This window comes from Neophocaena asiaeorientalis, unplaced genomic scaffold (genome assembly GCF_003031525.2).
Source record: "Neophocaena asiaeorientalis asiaeorientalis breed wild unplaced genomic scaffold, Neophocaena_asiaeorientalis_V1.1 scaffold206, whole genome shotgun sequence".
Lineage (NCBI taxonomy): Eukaryota > Metazoa > Chordata > Mammalia > Artiodactyla > Phocoenidae > Neophocaena > Neophocaena asiaeorientalis.
Window position 1 is genome coordinate 2,584,737 of NW_020174578.1, and position 23,522 is coordinate 2,608,258.

General features: G+C 38.5%; 1 protein-coding gene across 4 annotated transcripts in view; it reads right to left on the minus strand.

Moving 5' to 3' along the window:
- Positions 1–23,522, minus strand: part of AGK (acylglycerol kinase) — a 120,844-nt gene that overhangs the window by 33,377 nt on the left and 63,945 nt on the right. For all 4 annotated transcript variants that reach the window (XM_024758052.1, XM_024758051.1, XM_024758053.1 and 1 more), the window contains exons 3-8: positions 19,018–19,057; positions 16,116–16,195; positions 10,958–11,033; positions 4,831–4,923; positions 3,081–3,113; positions 1,662–1,756 (exon numbers count right to left, since the gene is read on the minus strand). In XM_024758052.1, the coding sequence (XP_024613820.1) occupies positions 1,662–1,756; positions 3,081–3,113; positions 4,831–4,923; positions 10,958–11,033; positions 16,116–16,195; positions 19,018–19,057 (417 nt within the window). The remainder of the gene's footprint in view (positions 1–1,661; positions 1,757–3,080; positions 3,114–4,830; positions 4,924–10,957; positions 11,034–16,115; positions 16,196–19,017; positions 19,058–23,522) is intronic.

The following is a 23,522-nucleotide window of genomic DNA, read 5'->3' on the forward strand; positions in this document are numbered from 1 at the left end:
TCCGAGAAGATCCCATATGCCACGGAGCGACTAAGCCCGTGCGTCACAACTGCTGAGCCTGCGCTCTAGAGCCTGCGAGCCACAACTACTGAAGCCAGTGCGCCACAACTACTGAAGCCTGCACTCTCGAGCTCGCGAGCCACAACTACTGAAGCCCACATGCCACAAATACTGAAGCCTGTGCACTAGAGCCCGCGCTCCACAACAAAAAGCCACTGTAACGAGAAGCCCGTGCACCGCAAGGAAGAGTAGCCCCCTGTCGCAGCAACTAGAGAAAGCCTGCATGCAGCACCGAAGACCCAATGCAGCCAAAAAATAAATTAAATTAAATTAAAATTAAAAAAAATCAAGTTCATAGATGACACAGAGAACAGATTGATGGTTGTCAGAGGTGGGGTGTGGGAGGTTGGTAAAAAGGGCAAAGGGAGTCAAGTTATAAAATAAGTCAGTCATCGAAACAAAGACCCAACACAGCTAAAAATAAATAAATAAATTTATTAAAAAAAATAAGTCAGTCATGGGGATGGAACGTATAGCATGGCAACTAACGTTAATAATACTGTATTACATGTCTGAAAGTTTTTAAGAGAGTATATCTTAAAAGTTCTCATCACAAGGAAAAACAATTCTGTAACTATTGAATGGTGACAGATGTTAACTATAATTATTGTGGTGGCATATAAATATCAAATCATCGTGTTATACACCTGAAACTAATATGTTTTATGTCAACTATACCTCAATCTAAAATAAAAATCCCAAAGCAGAAAAAAAATCCAAAACAGAAAATCACCTGAGTATTATTATTGTTATTGATTCTAGAAGGTTATAACAAGCAATGTCTTGAGAAGACTTCAATTCATTCATTCAACAAATATTTTTTATTGACTTCCCCCAATGTATCACAGAGCTTACATTAAAGATCAGGCAACTGACAATGAGAACCTGCCTGAAAATGATTTGTCCAAGATCATATTTTTAATCATTGTCAAAGCCATGACTCAAATTCAAGATTCCCATCTTCCTGAAAGACTAAATCCTTGTTTACATAATGCTTTTGAAAGAAAAGAGCAATAATAGCAACTTGCCTGACTCCTGAGGACACTGTTAGACTCACAACTATTTAATTTAATGTCAGGGTTGCACTACTTCCTCTGTCTACTTTATCCACACTGCCTTCCACTTTTGGCATTCCCTAAAGGACGTAACTATAATTGGTTGTTTTAGCTACTTATATTATCAAGGTAATGGAGCCAAGGCTGCTGCTGGCCCAGTCTCCGCAGGGAACTTGCTATTTGTCATCATACATACTTAAAGCAAACAAATGATCACTGCGAATATGTCTTCACCAGAGAATCTTACAACACAAAAGCACACAAACAATATGCTTGGATCAGCGAAGCTACCTTCATAAGTGTCAGACGGACATCAGTATTCATCTCCATACCTGACCTGAGGACTTAACATTAGATCACCAGGGTCCCACAACCCAACAGAGAAACTTCCCAATCAACCCAACGCTTGAACTCTGATCTCTTCCTCTTAATGATCTGAAGTTTCAGGCTATCAAAACTCAAAAAGAAAATTATATCACACGTGTGAATTTTCCATTCCCAGGCTCGCTTACCCACAAATGCTACCATCCCACATTGACAACCTACTGGACTTTGTTTCCACTTTCGGCAAAGAGTGTCTGACTCAAACTACTGGTCTGGCCCAGTGGGATAAATCCAATGGGAATCTTACTGAAGGTAGCCTGGCGAGGAAGAAAACAAGAGCAAAGTTTTATTGTTATGGTCAGAAAATGAGGTTGAACAGAGAGGCACAGGTGTGTCCACTATGACAAAGTAACTGACCCTGGGCCTGCCTCCCAGCCTTCCTTCCCACACCCCTAGACCAGCAACCAGGTAATACTGAGGAAGCAGGTTCTAGAACAAGGCAGTTCATGAAAACAACATACCTTCACATTTGGAAGGAATATTTGGGTGCTAATGGCAACTGGTTGAAAGAAATTTGGTTAAGAAAATGAGGGTCTTAGATATTAGATAAATGCATGATTGTGACAGACTGTATTATGTTGCCACACTATTTGACAAAGTTGCAGATAGAATTCAACTAAAAATGTCTAACATTTGTACAGTGACTGAGGACACGTGAAAGGGCCTTATAAACTACCTCAAGTATAAACAAGGCTAAGAGAATAAGCAAGGTCAAGTAGCAGAAGAATGGCACAGTAGAGGACTTAATTAAAGGCCACAAATAAACAGATACCGTAAGGTTCCTAAAGATTATTTTGAGCTCAGTCTACTATTATCAAAGGGACTGGGAAGGATCTTCTTTCTTGTTGTTACTTATAAAATATTTTATCACACTTTTCTATGATAATTAAAGTAATCTCACGAATACCCATGTACCCAAGACCCAGGTTTAACAAATATTACATTTTGCCATATTTGCTTCAGAGTTTTAAGAAATAAAGTGACACAGATACAAGTCAAGTGCCTTCTCATCCTCTCCCCTTTCCTTTCCCAGAGGAAGCCTTTATCCTGAGGTGGGTGTGATTCCTTTCCATTCACATTGTTATCCTTTTACTACATAGTTTAGGCATCTATTAAGAGTATCTTTGTTTTCTGAATTTTAAAACTTTGTAGAAATGCATAACATACTTTGGCAACCTGCCTTTTTTTATTGAATATTTTTTAGATTTACCACGTAGATATTTATAAACCTAGTTCATTCATTTTAACTGTTGTATGGCTTCTAATATATGAATATACCACAATTTATTAATGAAGGAATCCTTTGAAGAAAAGATTCTATAGGGAAATTTTATATTTTAAACAACTCTTGGTAAAAGCCATTGGATACCCTGGATCCCCAAAGCAGAAAGGTCCACCATGAGTTAATAAAAGTGTTCTATGACATAGGCAGAAGTACTTTATTTTCTAAAATCCGAGGAAGCACAACTTGTGCCCATCTTAAAATATAAAAAGGGGAGAAAGGGTAAAAGAAAGAAATAAAGAGAGATTAAAACAGGAAAGTAAAAGTCAAAATGCAATTATTCTTATTTTAAAGCTCACCTCATCTGCTCTTCGAAGAACTCCAGTTATAACCTACAAATGTTTTAAAAAAATTGTTATAAACAACTTGTATTTCCTTTATCATTAAAGAATTGAATTCAATTTTCATGGACCACAAACTTGTTCCTGTTTTCTTCCTAGAAACTACGTCAAAAGATGTATTGGCTGTTAAAGCACAAACTATCCTCCAATAAGATCAGAGCTAGATTAGATTTTATTCTCCACCTAGGATCAATAATACTATAAAGGCTAAGATAAAATAATTATAAAACTTCCACATTATATTAGTAAAATTACGTTTTAAGTTCTATAAGATGGGTATAAATGTGATGTACACATCAATTATACTACAGATCCTAGTTTCCTACTATGAAGTACACGTATCGGGAAAAAACCAGCACTTTGCTACACTCAGAGAGAAGCCTGCTCTCAATAAATGTTTCTTACTGATGAATATGAAGACAAGGGAGACTGTATTCCCTCTATAAAAAGACATTTTTAATTTGAATTTTTACTTAATTTATTTTTTATTTGTAAACTATAATACCCATGGTCTTGTAAAAACTGTGAAAAATACCTGAAGAAAAAATACTTTCTCATAAACCCACCAGGCATCATTAGTCAGTTGTTTATATTTTGCTATATTTCCCTCCAATTCTTTTTTTTTTAACCAGGGCATATTTTGATGACTAGATTATACCAGATACACAATTTGGTTTCTTTCTTAAAAACATTTTGTGAAGTCAAGGCAAAAGCCAATCTTCTCCCGCATCTCCCGCCTCACTGAGTTTCGGGATTAAACGGGGCTGTCGTGAGTTCCACTTCATTACTTTGTTGGTATGCTATCCGTATTCTTCACACTTCATTAAAAATCCATAAACACAATTACAAGATCATTAGCACAGCCTTTTTAAAAGAAGCTTACTAAGGCTTACATGATTGCTAACTCAAACACAGGACAGTGCCCTGTCCGCTGTTATAGCTCCTGGTCCCTGAACACCAATGAAACCACCAAAATAGAGGCAAAAAACAATGAGAAACGAGGTATGGATGTGACTTATGGTACACAGGATGGGGTGACTGAGTGGGAGGGGCACCTGTAATGGGCCCTTTAGGGGTTTCCAATACATAATGTAGGTTCTAGTCTATTGCCCTGGAAAAGAAGAGCATTTCCAGGGCAATATACTTACTGTCCTTATTGGACCAAAGCAAGCATTAAGGAAATGGAATTGCAGAACAAAAGCAACGCATACATCGGAACATGTAGACCTCTGCCTCTAAATGTACCATTAGGAGATAACATTACATGGGATGGAAATGATGTGAGAATGGACAGATGCATTTTTTAAAAAGGCAATTGTTATTTAAGTTTATTTTATAAGAAACCTTCCCATAATTGAAACAGTGATTCCCTAACAAACAGGGCTACTTCATAAGAGTCTTCAAAATATAAAAAGCGTTTCACACCCAGCACCATTTTGTACCCTGTTTTATTCCATTTTATCCAACTTAAATCTGATAAAACAAAAACCCTTCTATGTGCTGGGTATAGAATTTATACGAAGCAATGAAATAAAAGTGCATGAGAAAAATGTAATGCTATACTTGTTTCAGAGAGAAGAAATCCTAAAAAGAATGGATTACAAAGAAATAATTTCCTTAAATTATAACCACTTTATGCCACTGCTCCAAGACCTAATTTCTATTTTCCTCCCTTTCAAAATGGTTTCAAAGAGAAGAGCAGCCACACCTCCTGCAAAGTCCCATCTCCTCCAGCAACAATGATCACATCTGTGTTTTCCAGCAGTTCCAGGAGCTTCTTGGCTTGGCCCTCATAATCTGTCTGCAATACAAAGGAAGCCTTTGGTAAATTCATCATCCTAGAGCCACAGGCCCAAAGGTCTAAAAATATGGGATATTTTCTTTAAAGTTTTACACTGAACCTTTTCTTAAGTTCTACATAATTGATATACACGAGAAACTAAACAGCTATCAAAGCAACTATGTATGGTTTTTATAGTTTTATATTTTTAGAGCTGGAAGGGACCTCAGAAACCATATAGGCGGCTCCTTACTTTAAAAATAAAACTCAAACCTAGTGATTTGTCTCGGTTATACAGTCAGCTAGTCAGAGGAATCATTTCTAGTCCAGTGCAGGTTCTATTATTACATCATTTACCCAGTGACTTTCATCTGCAAGCAGAAAGTCAAGTGTATGTGCAAACAAGGAGAAACAGATGAAATAAAAAGAGCACAGATTTGAGAGCCCAGGAGACCCAGATTAAATCCCAACTCTGCTACTTTTTAGCTGAGTGGCCTTAAACTCTCAGGATCTTAATTTCCTTATCAATGAAATCATGTGTACTGGAGGAAGGGAAAAGCGCTTCTTCCTGATACTGTTGGAAAGCAGTATGAAAAACGACTAGCAAGGTAACTGTTCTTAACTGATACTGTACTACATAAACGGTTACTGTGGTTTTGCTATGATTGTACATAAAGAAATATAGGTATGGCTCAAAGCAGTCACAAAACGGTGACTAAATGGTATGTAAGCCTCACCATTTGTATTGAGGATACCTCATTTCAGATACATATGTAGACTTAAATGAATGATCTAAGCCACCACTTCTAAAACCAAACACTGAATTTTAACAAATGCAATGCAACTAATACTGAAATAAGGAAACACTCTCTCCTGTTGACACTTTACTAGACCCACTAATAGGCAAAAATTAAAGATTTGGATGTCAGATGGGCTAAAGCACCTGGGCCACTAAGTCACAGTCAACACACGAAAAACACAGTCCTACACTAACACCATCTAATCTTATGATGAATGGTTCTACTTTTATCCTGAAAAATGAAATGACTGGCTTTGCAGTTATACATTTGTAAATATTTTTTTTTTTTTTGGTCTCACAGTTATCAGTTTATTAGAAAGGATTCAGATGAACAGACAAATGAAGAGGTACATGGGGCAAGGTGTGTGGGGAGCGGTGTGGAGTCTCCAGGCCCTCTCTGGGCGTACCACCTCTCCTCAGATCTCCACAGGTTTATCAGCCCAGAAGCTCTCCAAACCCTGTCCTTCTGAGTTTTTGTGTCGGTTTCATTACATACCCATGGTTGATTAAATCATTGCCCTCTGGTGACTGAGCTCAATCAATCCAAATATTTCACTTTTTTAAAAAGAATATAGGGACTTCCCTGGTGGCACAGTGGTTAGGAAATCTGCCTGCCAATGCAGGGGACACAGGTTCGAGCCCTGGTCCAGCAAGATCCCACAGGCTGCGGAGCAACTAAGTCCGTGCGCCACAACTACTGAGCCCACATGCCACAACTACTGAAGCCTGCACACCTAGAGTCCGTGCTCCGCAGCAAGAGAAGCCCGTGCACCGCAACGAAGAGTAGCCCCCACTCGCCTCAACTAGAGAAAGCCCGCACACAGCAATGAAGACCAAACGCAGCCAAAAATAAATAAATATTTTTTAAAAAAGAGAGAATATATGTTGATCCTGATTAAAAGGATGCTTTGTGAACACCCCGAAATAGGGGATCACATGGAATCTGCATGGGTTCACCGAGAACAAGGCATTTCAGAGTATCCTCATCTTTGACAGATTACTAGATCAGAAGATCAGGAAATCCAGACAGACATTCTATTGGGTCTTCAGCAAGGCACCTGGCAAGTTATTTGATAATATCCTCGGGGACAAGGCGGAGATAAGTGGGAACAATACACTAGAATACAACTGGGTGAATTGATTACCAATTGAATGTCTACGTTCAAAGCAAGATGCTCAGTGGGGGGACATCAAATTTTAGGTAGATTCCTGGTGGCATTTCTTTAGGGCTCTCCATTCAGCCTTTTCCTACACAACACTTTATCAACAACAGAGAGGAAAGGTAATTGACTGAATGCGTAAATGATACAAACCTGACAATCTTGCCCCTCCTGACTTCTTCAACCTCATCCTCTCTCCTGTCTCCCTTTGCTCATTCTCCTCCAACTACATTTGCCTCTCACTCTTCCTCAAGCCCCAAGTACACTCCTCCGAAGGGTCTCCGCACGTGCAGTACGTTCGGCCTGGAAGCTTTCCCCAACCTACCAGCATGACTCACTCATTTCCCCCACGTCTCTTCCAAAGGTCATCTTACCAGACTGGCCTTCCTTGGCCTCCTGAACTAAACTAACACCGCCATTACTCTTGGTCTCCTTACCCTGCTTGATTTTTCTTCTTGGCTCTCATCACCATCTGACAAATCATGTTTATTTGTATATGTTTTTTATCTGCATCCCTCCTTTTCACACTTTGAATGGAAGCTCTTTGAGGACAGAGAGGGAAAACTTGTTTTGTTCAGACTGTATTCTCAACAGGTAGAACAGAGCTTACTTTGCAGTAGGTACTCAAATATTTGCAAGAAAAATTGATAAATATGAATAAGTACATGAATGAAAGAACCAAAATTCAAAAAGATATTGACAGATTTAACAGACCATAATTTAGAAGATTACATTAATAGGGATGACACATTTGAGGCTCTGATCTTAAGAGGAAAATTCCAAATGCAACAAAGAGAAAGGATAAAGAGTGGCCGATGCAGAAAACGTGAACCTTATACCTTTCACAAAAATTAACTCAAAATGGATCATAGACCTAAATGTCAAATAAAAAACTATAAAGCTTCTAGAAAATCACACAGTAGAGGATGTAGGTGATCCTGGGTTTGTTGATGAGTTTTTAGATAAATGACCAAAAGCAAGAGCCACAAAAGAAAAAAACTGGTAAGTTGGACTTCCTTAAAATTAAAAACTTCTGCTCCATGAGAATACGGTTAAGAGAATGAAAACACAGCTTTAAAAGACAAGAGAAAATATTTTTGAAACACATATCTGATAAAGAACTTGTGTTCAAAGAACTCTAAAACTCAACAATAAGAGAACAAACAAGAAACAACTCAATTAAAATAGCAAAGATTTGAACAGACACCTCACTGAAGAAGATATACAGATGGAAAATAAACCAATGAAAAAATGTTCAATGTTATATGTCATTAGGGAACTGCAAATTGAGACAATGAGAAAATACTATATTCCTATCAGAACAGCTATAACCGCGAACACTGAGATCACCAAATACTGATGAGGATGTGGAGCAACAGAAAATCTCCTTAATTGCTAGTGGGAATGCAAAACGGTACAGCCACTTGTGGAAAGCAGTCTGCCAGTTTCTTACAAAGCTAAGCGTACCATGTAATACAGCCACTGCACTCCTAGGTATTTACCCAAATGAGCTGAAAAATTATGTCCACACAAAAACATGCACACAAATGTTTATGGCAGCTTTATTCATAACTGCAAAACCGGAAGCAATCAAGATGTCCTTCAATAGGTAAATGGATAAACAAACTGTTGTACATCTACATGATGGAATATTATTCAGTGAGAAAAGGAAATAAATAAGCTATCAAGTCATGAAAAGACAAGCCACTGAGGAGCCCAGGTGAGACCAACACAAGAACAGCTCTGAACACGGATTGTTGACCAACAGAATTGTAAGCAGAAAAACTGTTGTCAAGGTGGTTTGTTACGTAGCAATAGATAACTGGTATAGAAATAAATCTAAATACATTAACAATTACAATAAATGTTAATCGATTATAGGGTCCAGTCAAAAGGCACACACACAAAAAGCACTGGATCTTTAAAATATCCTGTTTTCATGCCTTTACCAATGATGCATTAAAATATAAGGATACAAAATGGCTTAAGTAAAGATAAGTAAAACTTATACCAGGTAAAAACTAATCAAAGCAAGCTAGTATGGTTACTAACAATACTAAAAAAAATAGACCACAGTAAAAGACAGCATTAGTGCTAAAGAGAGTATCTATGACAGTGTCAACATGCAAGAAAAATGCAATAATTTGAAGTGTGAATGCATCTACTGACAGTCTCAAAATATAAAAAAGCAGAAGTGGATAAAACTACATAGAGAAATAGACAAATCTATCTAGCGCGATATTTCTAACACCTCTTTCTGAATAATCTATAGTTCAAACAGAAGAAAAAAATCAGTAAGGACGTGCAAGATTTGAGCCACACAACTAACAGACTTGACTGAATGGACATATATGGAACATGGTACCCAATAACTGATACATATTCTTTTTAGGCCTACATAAAACATTTATGAAAACAAACCACATGCTAGGCCATAAAACAAATCTCAATAAACTTAAAATACTGGAATTATATAGACTACATTCTTTGACCATAACACAATTAAATCAGAAACCATTAACAAAAAGATGTCGGAAAACTTTAGATTTGAAAATTTTAAAACATGCTAAATAACTCATAGGTCAAACAAAAATCATGATGAAAATTAGAAAACATTTAGAAATGAATAATAATGAAAATATTATATATCAAAACTAGGACACAGCTGAAGCAGTAAAGTTTATAGCTTTCTAAGAAAACACCAGGAGAGAAGGGTGAAAATTAATGAAATAAACATCCAAGTTAAAATGTCAAAAAGAACAGCAAAAAAAAGCCAAAGAAAGTAGAATGAAGGAAACAATAAAGACAGACCAGAAGTTAATGAAAGAAACATAAATGAAAGGATCAACAAGCCAAGAAATGGTTCTCGGCAAAAAGAATTAATTAAATTGACGCACCTCTCACATGACTGGCAGGCAAAAAAAAAAAAAAAAAAAGCACAAATAAACAATAAAACAATACTGAGCAAGAAAATTATGTATTTCAGATGTCAAAGAAATTTAAAAGTTAAAAAGAAGATATTATGAACAACTTGATGCCTATTAATTTGAAAACTTAGATGAAATTCACAAATTCCTTTAAAAAATTTACCTTACTAAAATTAATTCAAGAAGAAACAGAACTTCCTGATGTACTTCTACAGCCATTAAAGAAAGTTAATATACAAAAAAATTTCCCTTCAAAGAAAGCTCCAGGCCCAGATGATTCTCCTTGTGAGTTCAACCAAACACTCCAGGAACAAACAAATATCGGTCTTAAATAACCATTCTCAGATCTCTCATACGTAGAGTCTGCAATATGCATTACAGGTCCTGAAATAAATGTCAGTTTTCTTCCCCACTCTCCCATCCCTGGAGGCAGACAACTAGAAGACCACACCTCGGACAAGTTGGAGAAGAGAGTTCAACGTCAACATTGCATGGTCAACTGGACTAAATGACCGTTCAATCTCTATGATTTAATGAAAGTGTGTAATATTAAAAATTGGTATACCATAGATTTACAAACATGGTAACAGTGATTTTCACCAAATACACACACCTATGTACATACCACACACATAGCACTTAAAGTCAAGAAAGTGGAGTCTTTAGGCATCTTCTAAAATAGCACAATTCCCTCTCATTTATTTTTGTCCTCATTTCTTCTTACCCAAATCTCAAAAATTCTAAAGCTTTACCACTTAAAATTCCTCACCTGAAATAATTCCTCACCAGAAAGAAAATGTTTACCTGTCTGCGGAACTACCAAGAAATTAAATTAATTACTCAAACTTGAAATTTCTTTTTAATAGTCAGAAAAAGAATTCTTACAGCTGTAACAACTTTCATCTTCCAAGAGACAATAGTTCCACGTCCTATCTGTCAGATGAAAGGAGCCAAGTTCATGGCTCCATTTAATCCTGTTCTGAAAGTGAAAAGCTGACTGTGGTTGGAAAAAACAATATTATCTTATTAATTATCAGAAGAAGAACACAACGTTGACTTCTCTGTTCTTATCTTCTAAGTGATAAGTGATTTCTGCTAAGAAGTCAAGAGGAGAGGATATGTTACAAGGAGGGGTAGCTTGGATAAAATCAACATTGTAGAGTTCTCACCTTAACGATAGTCACATCCATGCCAGATAAGTGTAAAATCGGGGCAGCATTTCTTTCAAATAGAGTCCTGGCTTTGCTGTAGACAAAGGAAAAAAACACAAACATTTTAACACGAGTTCTCAAGAGGAAATACAAGCCCAACCACCTTCTCTAGAAGAGAACAAGAAATAGCGTAGAGAACACGTTTCCTCTATTTGTTCAAGCACAGGAAGGCTAGTGAAGAGTAATGAGTTTCTCTGGATGCAAACGTGGACTCTTTCACTCTGGGGCCTCCAAGATTTTGCCCCGTGTCTAATGCAATAAGCTCTTACCCATGTGGGACGCTTAGCACAATCTAGTTCCTCTAGAGGAACTGTGTGCACTGGATATGGCTCCACTCAGGCAACAATGTCTGATTCACTCAACAAGCATTTACTGAGCCTCTACTGTGTGCTAGACACATCTAGGAACTGGGCAAACAACAGGACAAGGCAGACAAAAATACATGTAACTGAGGTATAATGTAATAAGCCCTCATGGAACTTATTTACATTCCAGTGGTTGACTGAGAATGTACTAGAAATCAAGGGATACAGAAGCTGCAAAAAAGTCCCCAATTGCAGAGTCTCAGAGTTGAATAAACGTTAAAACATACCTATCAGTTGACTTGTCTTTTACCCAAATATTTTCAACTATCACATCACAAAACAAAAACTAGTACTTTCAAAACAATCAACACCAAACATCTAACTTTTACATCCACATTTACTCGGTCCTCTTTCAAAAAGATTATTATTTTTTATCAGTGATGCATGCTTCAACTTTCTTAAGAATATTTTATACTAGAAACAGACACAAAGGTAGTGAATGAGGAACATGCGGAGTTATGCACAAACCACCTTCAACATTCTTTAAACTAAAAAGAAATAGCTATCAAACGGAACACAGAACATAAAAGATTTCTGATTATGAATTAAAATAGAAACTGAGAAGCTTGAGCAAATTTTTACAAGAACCAAAAAAATACCTTGAACCAAGGGCACACCTGAGCATGTAATAAGCAAATTAAACAAACATATCCTTCCTCTTCTACAGCTCTGAATGCTTGTAAGAATGAACATGAAAGGCTAAATGGAAATTTCTCCTTTCCAGATCACCATTTCTGGGGCTTAACCCAACAATAAAAGGCGAGCTAGTGATACTGTAAATATTTCTCCTTGCAGGGTTGCTTTCATTTCTAGGTTGATAAGAAAGGGTCAGGTGGAAGTGGATTAGATCTATCTCTGAGAAGCAAAACTCTGGAGAAGTCTCAATCAGCTGTATTAATCACTTACAACACATCTATAAGCTCCTCTGAGTTAGTTTAAGAAATAAGATTTGGGCTTCCCTGGTGGTGCAGTGGTTAAGAATCCGCCTGCCAATGTAGGGGACACGAGTTCGAGCCCTGGTCTGGGAAGATCCCACATGCCGCGGAGCAACTAAGCCCGTGCGCCACAACTACTGAGCCTGTGCTCTAGAGCCCGCAAGCCACAACTACTGAAGCCCGCACGCCTAAAGCCCATGCTCCACGACACGAGAAGCCACCGCAATGAGAAGCCCACGCACTGAAACGAAGAGTAGCCCTCGCTCGCCGCAACTAGAGAAATCCCACACACAGCAACAAAGACCCAACTCAGCCATAAATAATAAGTTAATTAATTAATTTTAAAAAAACAAATAAGATTTGTAGAAGTAAAATGAGGTATCACCTCACACCAGTCAGGATGGCCATCCTCAAAAAGTCTACAAAGAATAAATGCTAGAGAGGGTGTGGAGAAAAAGGAACCCTCCTACACTGTTGGTAGGAATGTAAATTGGTACAGCCACTATGGAGAACAGTATGGAGGTTCCTTAAAAAACTAAAACTAGAAGTACCATATGATCCAGCAATCCCACTCCTGGGCACATATCCAGAAAATATGAAAACTCTAATTCGAAAAGATACATGCACCCCAGTGTTCATAGCAACACTATTTACAATAGCCAAGACATGGAAGCAACCTAAGTGTCCATCACCAGATGAATGGATAAAGTGCGTGTGTGTGTGTGTGTTTCTGTGTGTAGAATATATTATATACATTATATATAAAGGAATATTACTCAGCCATAAAAAGAATGAAATATTGTCATTTGCAGCAATATGGATGGACCTAGAGATTATCATACTAAGTGAAGTAAGACAGAAAGAGAAAGACAAATATTATATGATATTACTTACATGTGGAATCTAAAAAATAATACAAATGAATTTATTTAAAAATAGAAACAGACTCACAGACATAGAAAACAGTTATGGCTACCAAAGGGGGAAGGGATAAAGTAGGAGTATGGGATTAACAGATACACACTACTATATATAAAATAAACAATAAGAATTTACTGTATAGCATAGGGAACTATATTCAATAACTTATAATAACCTACAATGGAAAAGGATCTGAAAAAAATATATGTATGTATATATAACAATCATTTTGCTGTACACCTCAAACTAACACAAGACTGTAAATCAACTATACTTCAATTAAAAAAAAGAAAGAAAGAAAAAAGATTTGAACATTTGAACATCACATCTCTGTGATGCCACAGGTACAGAAAATCTCTAAAGTGGAAGTGAAGGCATTTTTTTTCCTTCCAATATTCCATATAAAAGATTGAAAAGCAAGTGTTACCAGTAATAAATGTATTATTTATTATATAATTAAGGGTGAGATAGCACCAGAGTTAAATAAAACTTTCTATACCTCTAGCAATTTGCAGGTTCACACGCACACACAAAATAATTACTCCTTAATGTATCATTTATTAATGCAAAACAGTTATTTCCTAAAGCTCTAATGTAGTTTTAAACCAGTACTACATAATGAAATAGCTACATGATAAATTATAAATTATGTGTCAGGTCAGAGTCAAGATGACAAAAATAGTACAGTTAAACAGTGAAAGCTTTAAAAAAAGATGCTGGAGAGATTCAAAGTGGCTGCTTCCTAGAAGCTTGCAGGGATTCACCTTGTTAAAGGGGACCATGACTTTAGAAAAGAAACACTTTCCTTACCCTAGCCTGCAGGTAAAGGTATTACACTTTTCAACAAGAACCTACCTTTAAAAACGCAAATACACTTACGTGTAAAAGTGTAAACGGAACCTAAAACTTCTCTAAAAGAAAAGTTTATTCATTTTTTAAAAATGCAAATATCTCAAGTAGGAACTCAAAATGACTGATTATAGCTTAAACAAACTACCATATATTTCAAGAGAATTAGCAAGTTACTAACTTACTAGATCTCTAGAGGAACAGGACCTGGAGCAGTTACAACAACGGAGGCAAAAGGAGAGATCCCAGGGTGGGAGAGCCAAGTAGAGAACCTTCTGACCCAGCCTACAGGTCAGTAATACCAAGAACAGCAGCTTATATTTCTTTTATCAGGTGCTAACTATGAAATGGAAAGAATGCTGAATACCTTATAGGCATTACCTCATTTAATCCTAAAGAATTACATGGTAATTTTTATAAGGCATGTGCTATTAGTTTTCACACTTTACAGATGAGTAAATTGAGGATTTAAGAAGTTAAGCAACACCGACCGTATCACAGAGCAGAGAAGAGTATACAGAGGATACACCCAGTTCCCTGCTAGCTTCTCCCACAGGCCACCAGTGACTATTTAGTTATCTTGGGTATTTTGATTGTGTTGTGTTAGAACCTTTGTTGATATTTTTGTTCAGCGTTGGTTTTAAACAGGAATGAACAAGAGGCCTTATGACTGGTATGTTTATGGGGGCGGGAAGTGGCTCCAACAGAGGTGGGCAAATATGATTCAATTAGGTAGAGTAATGGAGCCAATTTAGACAATCTGTAGGTAAATATCTTAAACTGCTGAATTAAAAAGAAATAAGGCGTGACTAGCCCTCACATCTGTGAAGCCACACACACTACCTCCCAAGAAATGACTAGAGAAACTTATTTCAGAGCCCCTGCGTTTCTCTCCAATGTTAACCTCACCACTTAGAAGCTACTCCCAACTAAGCTTTTGCTTGTTGTTCTTATTATCTTAATGCCATTTGACTTCGAACTTCGAGAATCCAATCTAATACATACTTATTAATTTTTCCTCAGTCAGGACAAAAAGAATTGTTCTGGCCGTTAGATAGAATAAAAGGTATCACTTTTTTCTCCCCCTCAACCCTTTAATTCTTACTATTTTAAAAAAATAATTTTAAATTTTAAATGATTTCTTCTATAAGCCACCGAAAGTCTTATTTACCTTTCCAACTGAATGAGAGTTGTACCTAACTAGCAATGTAAAAAAAAAAGTTTTTATTTTGCTTACAGTACTTTTAAAAATTAATAGACTATTTTTTAGAGCAGTTGTTAGGTTCACAGTAAAAATGAGTGGACAATACAGAGAGTTCTCACATACCCCCTGCTCCCCTACACACATGCACACACACACAAAAAACCTCCCTCACTTTCAATATCCTGCACCAGTGTGGTACATTTGTTACAATAAATGAACATGGACACGTGACTGTCAACCAAGGTCCCAACTATTCTTCACATCTTAATTCTCAGAGTTGCCTCACATGACCCCTCGAGGCCAACCAGACCAGTTTACAGACTTTCCTGTGACACAGCAAAGGACATTAGTCGGCACTCCTGTCTGTAGGCCCCCGCCCGATGGGCCATTTCGTCAGTCGGGAACACTGAGTGTTCTCCCTTGACTGACCTCCAAGACCTAACTCTACATTCACCACTTTGGGAAAGAATGTTTCTGACCTCACAAGGCCACGGTGCTTTCGGCAATCTCTGAACATCCTGTAACAGAGATGGACTCATAATTTACATCACAGCAGCAGAAGTTGTTCCCAAGGGGGCTACCACCAAGCAGATAAGATTGATTTGAGAGTGTTAATTCTGGAATAATTATTAAACTTCAATTAGACCAGTTAGCTAGGCATCAGTTAGCTTTATAGTTATATCTGATTAACCGTGATTTCTACATTACAATTGAATCTTATTGCTACAAGGGTACTGAACCTAGTAGCTCCAATTCCACACAATCCAACCAGCTGCCTAGTATTCTGTGACTCTTTTTCCCTTAGAAAAACCAAATCTATAACAAGTCACAAACTGAACTACCCTTTGCAAGCGGCAGGATTGAGAAAGACGGTTGCCTTCTTCACTTGTGCATTGGGAGGAATAAGTTGACTGCCAAACACCTAAAAAGGAACAAAGAAAAGTTTTCAGTAAATGTCCTTCTATTCAGTTAGTGAGCACAGATATTCTTTCATTCCAAAATAATTTACTACTGGCAGATACGGTGTCTACCCTGGGGAAACAAATGTTCTTTCCGGATTTCATGTTGACAATCCCACCATAAACGACAACAATAAAAGTGCACCTTTATTTAATGAAAATAAGCTGAATTTTATATTGTAATAAAACGCCCTGCTTCATTCACCTACTAAAGGTAAGTAATTTTTCTTTTCTCTGTAAGATATGACTAGGTTTATTACAACCAGTAAGTCCGTAGTCTGTCACAAGGGAAGTTTAATTTGTCTTCAGTTTTCAGAATATAACCTTTTTCTCTTTTAACTTATTACTAAAGCTTATTCATGAAGAATCTTCATGTTACCAGTTAATCTTCGTATCTTTATACACATAAAAAATAAATCTAATACTCTATTTGCCTCCTTTCTTTGCAACCTTGATACGTAGCATCAACTGGTACAGGAAAAGAAATGTAATTAATATTTACTAAGCACCTAGTACTTGTCACTTCCACACATATTAATTCTTAGTTCTTAGAAACCAAGGAGGTATTAAATATTCCCATGTTTATAGATGAGAAAGCCAAGATTCAGAAAGATTAAGTCAGTCAAAGTGTTAATAAATTACAAGCCTAGAATTTATATGAATCTAACTCCAAACTTCTACTCTATCAGCTCTAAAGAGCTAATAAATGATGAGGCAGAGTTAAGACACCCAGAGGACCAGATGCGAGGAGTGAAAATGGGAAGTAACGGGAGGAGAAGGTGGTCAATAAAAGGAATGAGAATAGGAAAACCCCAAAGAGGGCAAAATTGCGAGTCTTAGGTTGTGGGAAGTAGGTCTGGGCCAAGGAGGTAGAATTAAGTACAGAAGCACAAAGTAAATATAGGAGAAAAATGGAAGTTACACCAAGATTTTTATTAAGTAACTGACCCCAACTCTACCACCTCCCTGACAGCCCACAGGAGATCCTTTGTCACCATTGTCTATTTCTTGCTTTAAAAAAAATAAACTTCTATTTCTGAATACTTCAGAAAGACATACTATTTCTTTGTAAAAAGTTTCTGTGTACGTTATAATTACTACTCTGTTTCCACTCTTATTGAGTTAGATCTTAACATTTTGCTGCCAAATCTCTAAATATTGTAATTTGTTCTTTTTCTATCCATACTATTTCTGGAATTTGGCCAGTAATGATTTAATTAACCTGCCAGATTCCAGATCTACAGTTCTAGATTATTCCTCCTGGTCCTGGGTTTTTAGCCTCTAGAAGTCTTATCTACCTGCAACTCATGTCTCAGGTTTACATGAGACTACAATGAGGTGAGTTTATGTGAGATTAAAAAAAAAATCGGGCTTCCCTGGTGGCGCAGTGGTTGAGAGTCCATCTGCCGATGCAGGGGACACGGGTTCATGCCCCGGTCCGGGAATCCGGGAAGATCCCACATGCCGCAGAGCGGCTGGGCTCGTGAGCCATGGCCGCTGAGCCTGCGCTCCGCGATGGGAGAGGCCACAACAGTGAGAGGTCCACGTACCATAAAAAAAAAAAAAAATCATATTCTTTCAAGAATTTAGACTGAAAAGGGAAGGACACAGACAGGAAAAGTAACTAGAGGGAGGGGGCTATAAGGATGAATTCGCTTCCTTTTTTCAGATGGAAGGAGCTAAATGGGTGTCAGGAAGTGGAGAATTAGAACAGTGGGGAAAGTAAGAGGAGATGGAGTTCAGAACAGAGGTGGAGGTATTTACTTTGCACAAGAAAGGGAGTACCCCATGACCACTCTTCCTTCAAGGGGGAAAGCCTTCCCCTCCCAAGAGGATTTTCCAGTTGCTAGTGGAAAATTAGCTTGGGGTAAAGATCACCTCAAATTTAATATTAAAGTTTATTTGAATTGATTTCCAAAACAACTTAGAGCCATAAGAGATAAAAACAACAAAGCAATCGTATTCTTGAAACACAAATTTAGAACAGTTAGGGAATTACTAAAAAGAGGAATTTATTAATAGTATCTATTGTCATTGTCATCCACGGAAACATTTCAAAAACAAACATGAGGTCTGCCACCCACCTCTCCTACTAAATGCATCATGTCTGTTGTCATTTTTTAGTTTCATGTTTCTTTTTTGGTATTTCTGACATCGTATGCCTGAATGACGTTAACAAAAAGGCAACTCAGTCGTGCAAATTAATCTGCAATGTATAACGCACACATTTGGAGGGGAGGGAAGAACAAAATTGTGGCCTTAAACCTGAAAGGATTAACAATTCAGCTACAACTAGATAGATGAATATTTAAGCGCAATATCATGGGAGAGGGTCTGAATCAGTTGTGCTAAAGAGACAGGCTTTAAAAATATGAATCGACAGTTTTAAGAAGATTTGACTTTGAGAGGTAACACCTGTTCTGAACTGATATCCTTGGAGGTTATTCGGATTAGGGATGATTCGGGCTTTAGCCAGATCTTCAAGGACACCTGCAGACATGAACAAATTCCCAGAGTGCCAACCAGTCCAGTTCTGTGTTCTCTGGACTAATCCAGAAGTAAACAAGTCTAAAGGGGTGGGCATTGGAACTGCTCCTCACCAGATTGTTAACTTCCTGCAGTTCTATTCAGAGTTGGCTGGCAGCCTGATTCACCCCGATAGTGGGGAAAAAATAGCCAAGCTGCGCTGATGCAAGGCACTGTGCAAGTCCCCCTGGAACAGCCTGAGATTTCTGCACAGTGGAGATAAGGCGGGTTTTAATTGTTTCATATTAAATGGCATTACCTGAGCTTCTTGACAGGCTGCTCTCCTTAGTAGGTTATCACTATCAAAGTAAACAAAACAGAATGAACGTTAGCTTTAATAAGTAGGTTCAGATCCAAGCAAATCATCGTCATTTTTAGAAATATGTATAACTCTTCCCTGTAAAATACCCAAGTCAAAGTTTCTTAAGACCTGTAACAAATCATGGGCACATTTGAAAAATACTTTCTCTGAATGAAACCCGGTGTTAGGTTTCCGTACTATGGGAGGCATGGTAATCCCTCCTCCCTCTCAGATGTCCACATCTGAGAATTCCCTGGCAGTCCAGTGGTTAAGACTCAGTGCTTACACTGCTGTGGGCCTGAGTTCAATCCCTGGCTGGGGAACTAAGATCCTGCAAGCTGCGTGGCTCGGCCAAAGAAAAAACAAAAAAAGGATGTCCACATCCCAGAACCTGAAAATGTTATCTTATGTGGCAAAAGGGATTTTGCAGATGTGACTAAGTTAGGATCTGGAGATAGGGAGAGAATGCTGGATTACGCAGGTGGGCCCAATCAAACCACAAGGGTCCTTAAAAACAGAGAAACTTCAGCAGCAAATATGACCATGGAAGGATGGTCAGAAAGATGCAACCTCACTGGCTTTGAAGATGGAAGGCGGCCGTAAGTCAAGGAGTGTGGGTACCCTCCAGAAGCTGTGACGGCAAGGAAATGGGTTCACCCCAGAGCCTCCAGAGGAACGCTGTCCTTGCCAACACGGTCATTTTAGCCCAGTGAGACTTGTGTTGGACCTCTAATCCACAAAACCATAACATAATAAATTTGTGCTGTGTTAGATCACTAAGTTTGTGGTAATTTGTTAGGGCAGCAGCAGAAAATGAATGCACATACCCTGCATTTTTCTTATCCAGTAGAAATTATTCAGGTCATTTGCCAGAAATAAATTTAATATGTAGTTGCTTCTGCTAGTGTTCTATCTAAATCAGGGGTCCCCAACCCCCGGGCCACAGACCGGTACCAGTCTGTGGCCTGCTAGGAACCAGGCCACACAGCAGGAGGTGAGCAGTGCGTGACCTCAGAGCTTCATCTGTATTTACAGCCACTCCCCACCGCTCGCATTACCACCTGAGCTCCACCTCCTGTCAGATCAGCGGCAGCCTTGGATTCTCATAGGAGCTCGAACCCTACTGTGAACTGCACATGGGAGGGATCTAGGTTGCTCACCCCCTATGAGAATCTAATGCCTGATGATCTGAGGTGGAGCTGAGGCGGTGATGCTAGCGCTGGGGAGCGGCTGCAGATACAGATTATCATTAGCAGAGAGGTTTGACTGCACAGAGACCAAAATAAATCAACCGCTTGCAGACTCATATCAAAACCCTGTCAGTGAGTGGCAAGTGACAATTAAGCTGCATCTTACGGAGTAGACTGGACATAAGCAACACACTTCGGGTGTCACTGTCTCCCATCACCCCCAGATGGGACCATCTGGTTGCAGGAAAACAAGCTCAGGGCTCCCACTGATTCTGCATTATGGTGAGTTGTATAATTATTTCATTATATATTACAATGTAATAATAAATAAAGTGTAATGCGCTTGAATCGCCCCAAAACCATCCCCTACACACACCCGGTCCCTGGAAAAACTGTCTTCCACGAAACTGGTCCCTGGTGCCAAAAAGGTTGGGGACCGCTGATCTAAATCTCTTATTTTTTATATCACAGTCAGATACTCAATTATATCATAAACAGAAAATTTGGGCATGAGGCAAAATTTTGCCTTGCAAAAACAAAAACATTCTATCAGAACATGTTCATCTATTTAGCATAAAGCTTTCTAAAATGTTTGTGCCACTTATACCTTAAGAGCACTTTAAATGGCTGACTGCCTACTGGGTTCCAGAATCTTCTCCTTGTAAGAGTCAATTCTAATGCGTGTTGCTGGCACTGCTAAGATAATACCTTCAACCTGGTTAACAACAGTTAAGAAAACTAATACCCAGAAAACATGACCAATAAACAATTTATAGGAAAGAATTAAAAGGAGAAAAGTGTTATTTCACTTAAATTTTCTGTATAGACCTTTTTCATAACATCAAAGACCTTGAATTTTGCATTTTTATAGTAATTCAAATCTAATTTTGACATTTAAGTTTGAACTAAAAAAATTAAACAATCTTTTGCTTTCTGCCATGGTTGCAGTCAAAGGCTATGGAGTTTTCTTCCATAGCCAGGCTGGAGGAGGACCCCTAGATTTCACAGAGCAGTCAGCTTCTATGAGAAAGTGGAAGTATCTCTTCCCTAAGGGGAAGTACCTCTGCTGCCCACCTGAAACCTAAGGGCAATGACAACGTCCCATTACAATTATAATGGCACCAGTACCTCAAAGCACATACGGTTTTACAACGAAGATTTGAGGGGGACGGATCCCTTGTGAGGTCTACCCCACAAGGCGCCTTTACAGCCAGGTTCAGTCCCCTGCTTGAGTGACACGGCTCCCTACTACCCTGTGGCGGAGGGAGTCCTACAAGCTCCCCTCCCCTCCCCCACCCAAGAGTCACAAACATGCACGTTCTGCTCTTCTCTTCACATGCCCCGCCATCAACTGCTCCCGGTGAATTATTCTAACATCAGCAAAATATATACACACATGCAAGATGAGGTAAATTCAGGGTACAAACTAGTAAGATATTTTAAAATAATTAACATGTCAGTCACCCCTTATAGTTGACTTGATCCCTCACGCTCATGCCCTTCTGCACAATGACGAGGTGAAATACTGAGCCCTCAGTAACGGCCAGATCATAAAATAAAACTGGGTTCCTTGTAGTCAGCCGAGCATTGTCACCAGATTCCCCCGGGCTCGGCTAACCCTCAGTCTAGCTTCCACACTGCCTGGGGTACCACTTCCAGCCTCACAGGACTGTCTTCCTGCAACCACCTGCCTCAAAGTGTTTTTCCTAGTAGACAGAATGACCTGTGCCTCCACTCTCTTTTCCTACAAAGACATCCTATGGATTATTCTGTACAAGTATATGCTGCTATAAAAGCTGAGTGCCTATCTCTACACCCCTGTCCATTTCCCCCAGCCAGCCTCCTCCTCTTCCTACTAGGGACAGGCCTCCGAGGGCGCCAGGCTCCTCTGGGTCATTAGTAGATACCATCTTCCTTACTGAATCAGCCACACTGATGCTTGTGGACCCAGCTGAAAACACAAGACCCCCAAACATATACAAGAATATGGGTAGCACCTTGGATCGTGTTTTTCCTCAATTCTTTTTTGCTAGGAGTAAAATTTTGATGGTTAAACTTGTGATGAAGTATATTATTAAAGATCTCAGCTCTCTCGAGCTTACTAATACTGCTTGATGTATCAGCCTGCTATTCAATATCAACAGATTTTTTGATCGTTAATTCCCTGGATTTTACCGTGTCTAATGGAACATGCATGCTGCCAATGCCACCCGTGAGAAAGCCAGAATATGTACCAATTTAGACACTACAAAAGAAATCCTCATTATAATCATACTTAATTTTTTAAATATCAAAAATGGTATTAACTATGTTGATCACGCTCTCTGAACCAAACTGTATCTAAAAATCAAAGGTATCCTCAAAGGAAAAAATATTTCTCCTATTGACATCTTCTGATGGTCTACAGAAAGCTCTAAAAACTATTTCAAAAAAGAAATTTCAAGAACATTTTCTGTAACGGCTGCATTGGTGGAATAGAAAATAACTTAAAATTCACAGAACTACTGCGTGCCAGACACTACGGCAGTTCTTTTCATAAACGTTTAATCTCTGCAACAACCTTGCCAAGGCAGGCATTATATTCTCATCTTACTGATGAGGAAGTCCAGGCTCAGAGAAGCGGGAGAGCTGGGTTTCAAAGCCATGCCAACCTAACCCTACAGTAAGTGCCTTAAGGCTCCTTCTTCTTAATTTCAGACAATACTGAATGGGCAGTACTCCTTTGGATGTATACATTATAGCACATTTATTAAATTTATCACATTACTTCCTAGTTTCGTCTAATATAACTCTTAAGATTTACAACCATATAATTTTTAAAATAAGTTCAGGTGGAATAAAGCTCCCAAAAGTGATTGGTGAAACAAACTTATTTAACACAAGGTGCCAGGTACAGCACCATGAACAAGATTCGGTCCTGACCTGAAGAAGCTTAGAACCCACGGGCAAAGAATAGCTCTTGGTAAATATCAGTGATATAGTAAAAGACATGTTTCTTGATAGATAACATGCCAGGCACTGTGCTAGATGTCTGGGATGTACCAGTGAATAAGCCCAACATTCCCCATCCTCATGAAGCTTACACTTCAGAAGGGAAGAAAGACAATTCGATTGGCAGTCATCAAGTGATGTGACTTTTATGTGCACCATGAAAGAGGCGTATAAGAGGGGTATCTAACCTAGCCTTGAAGGAATTAGAGAAGACTTTTTACAGGGACAGTGAAGTTGAGATCTGGGAGATAAATAAAAAGTAGCCAGGCAAAAATAGGGAGG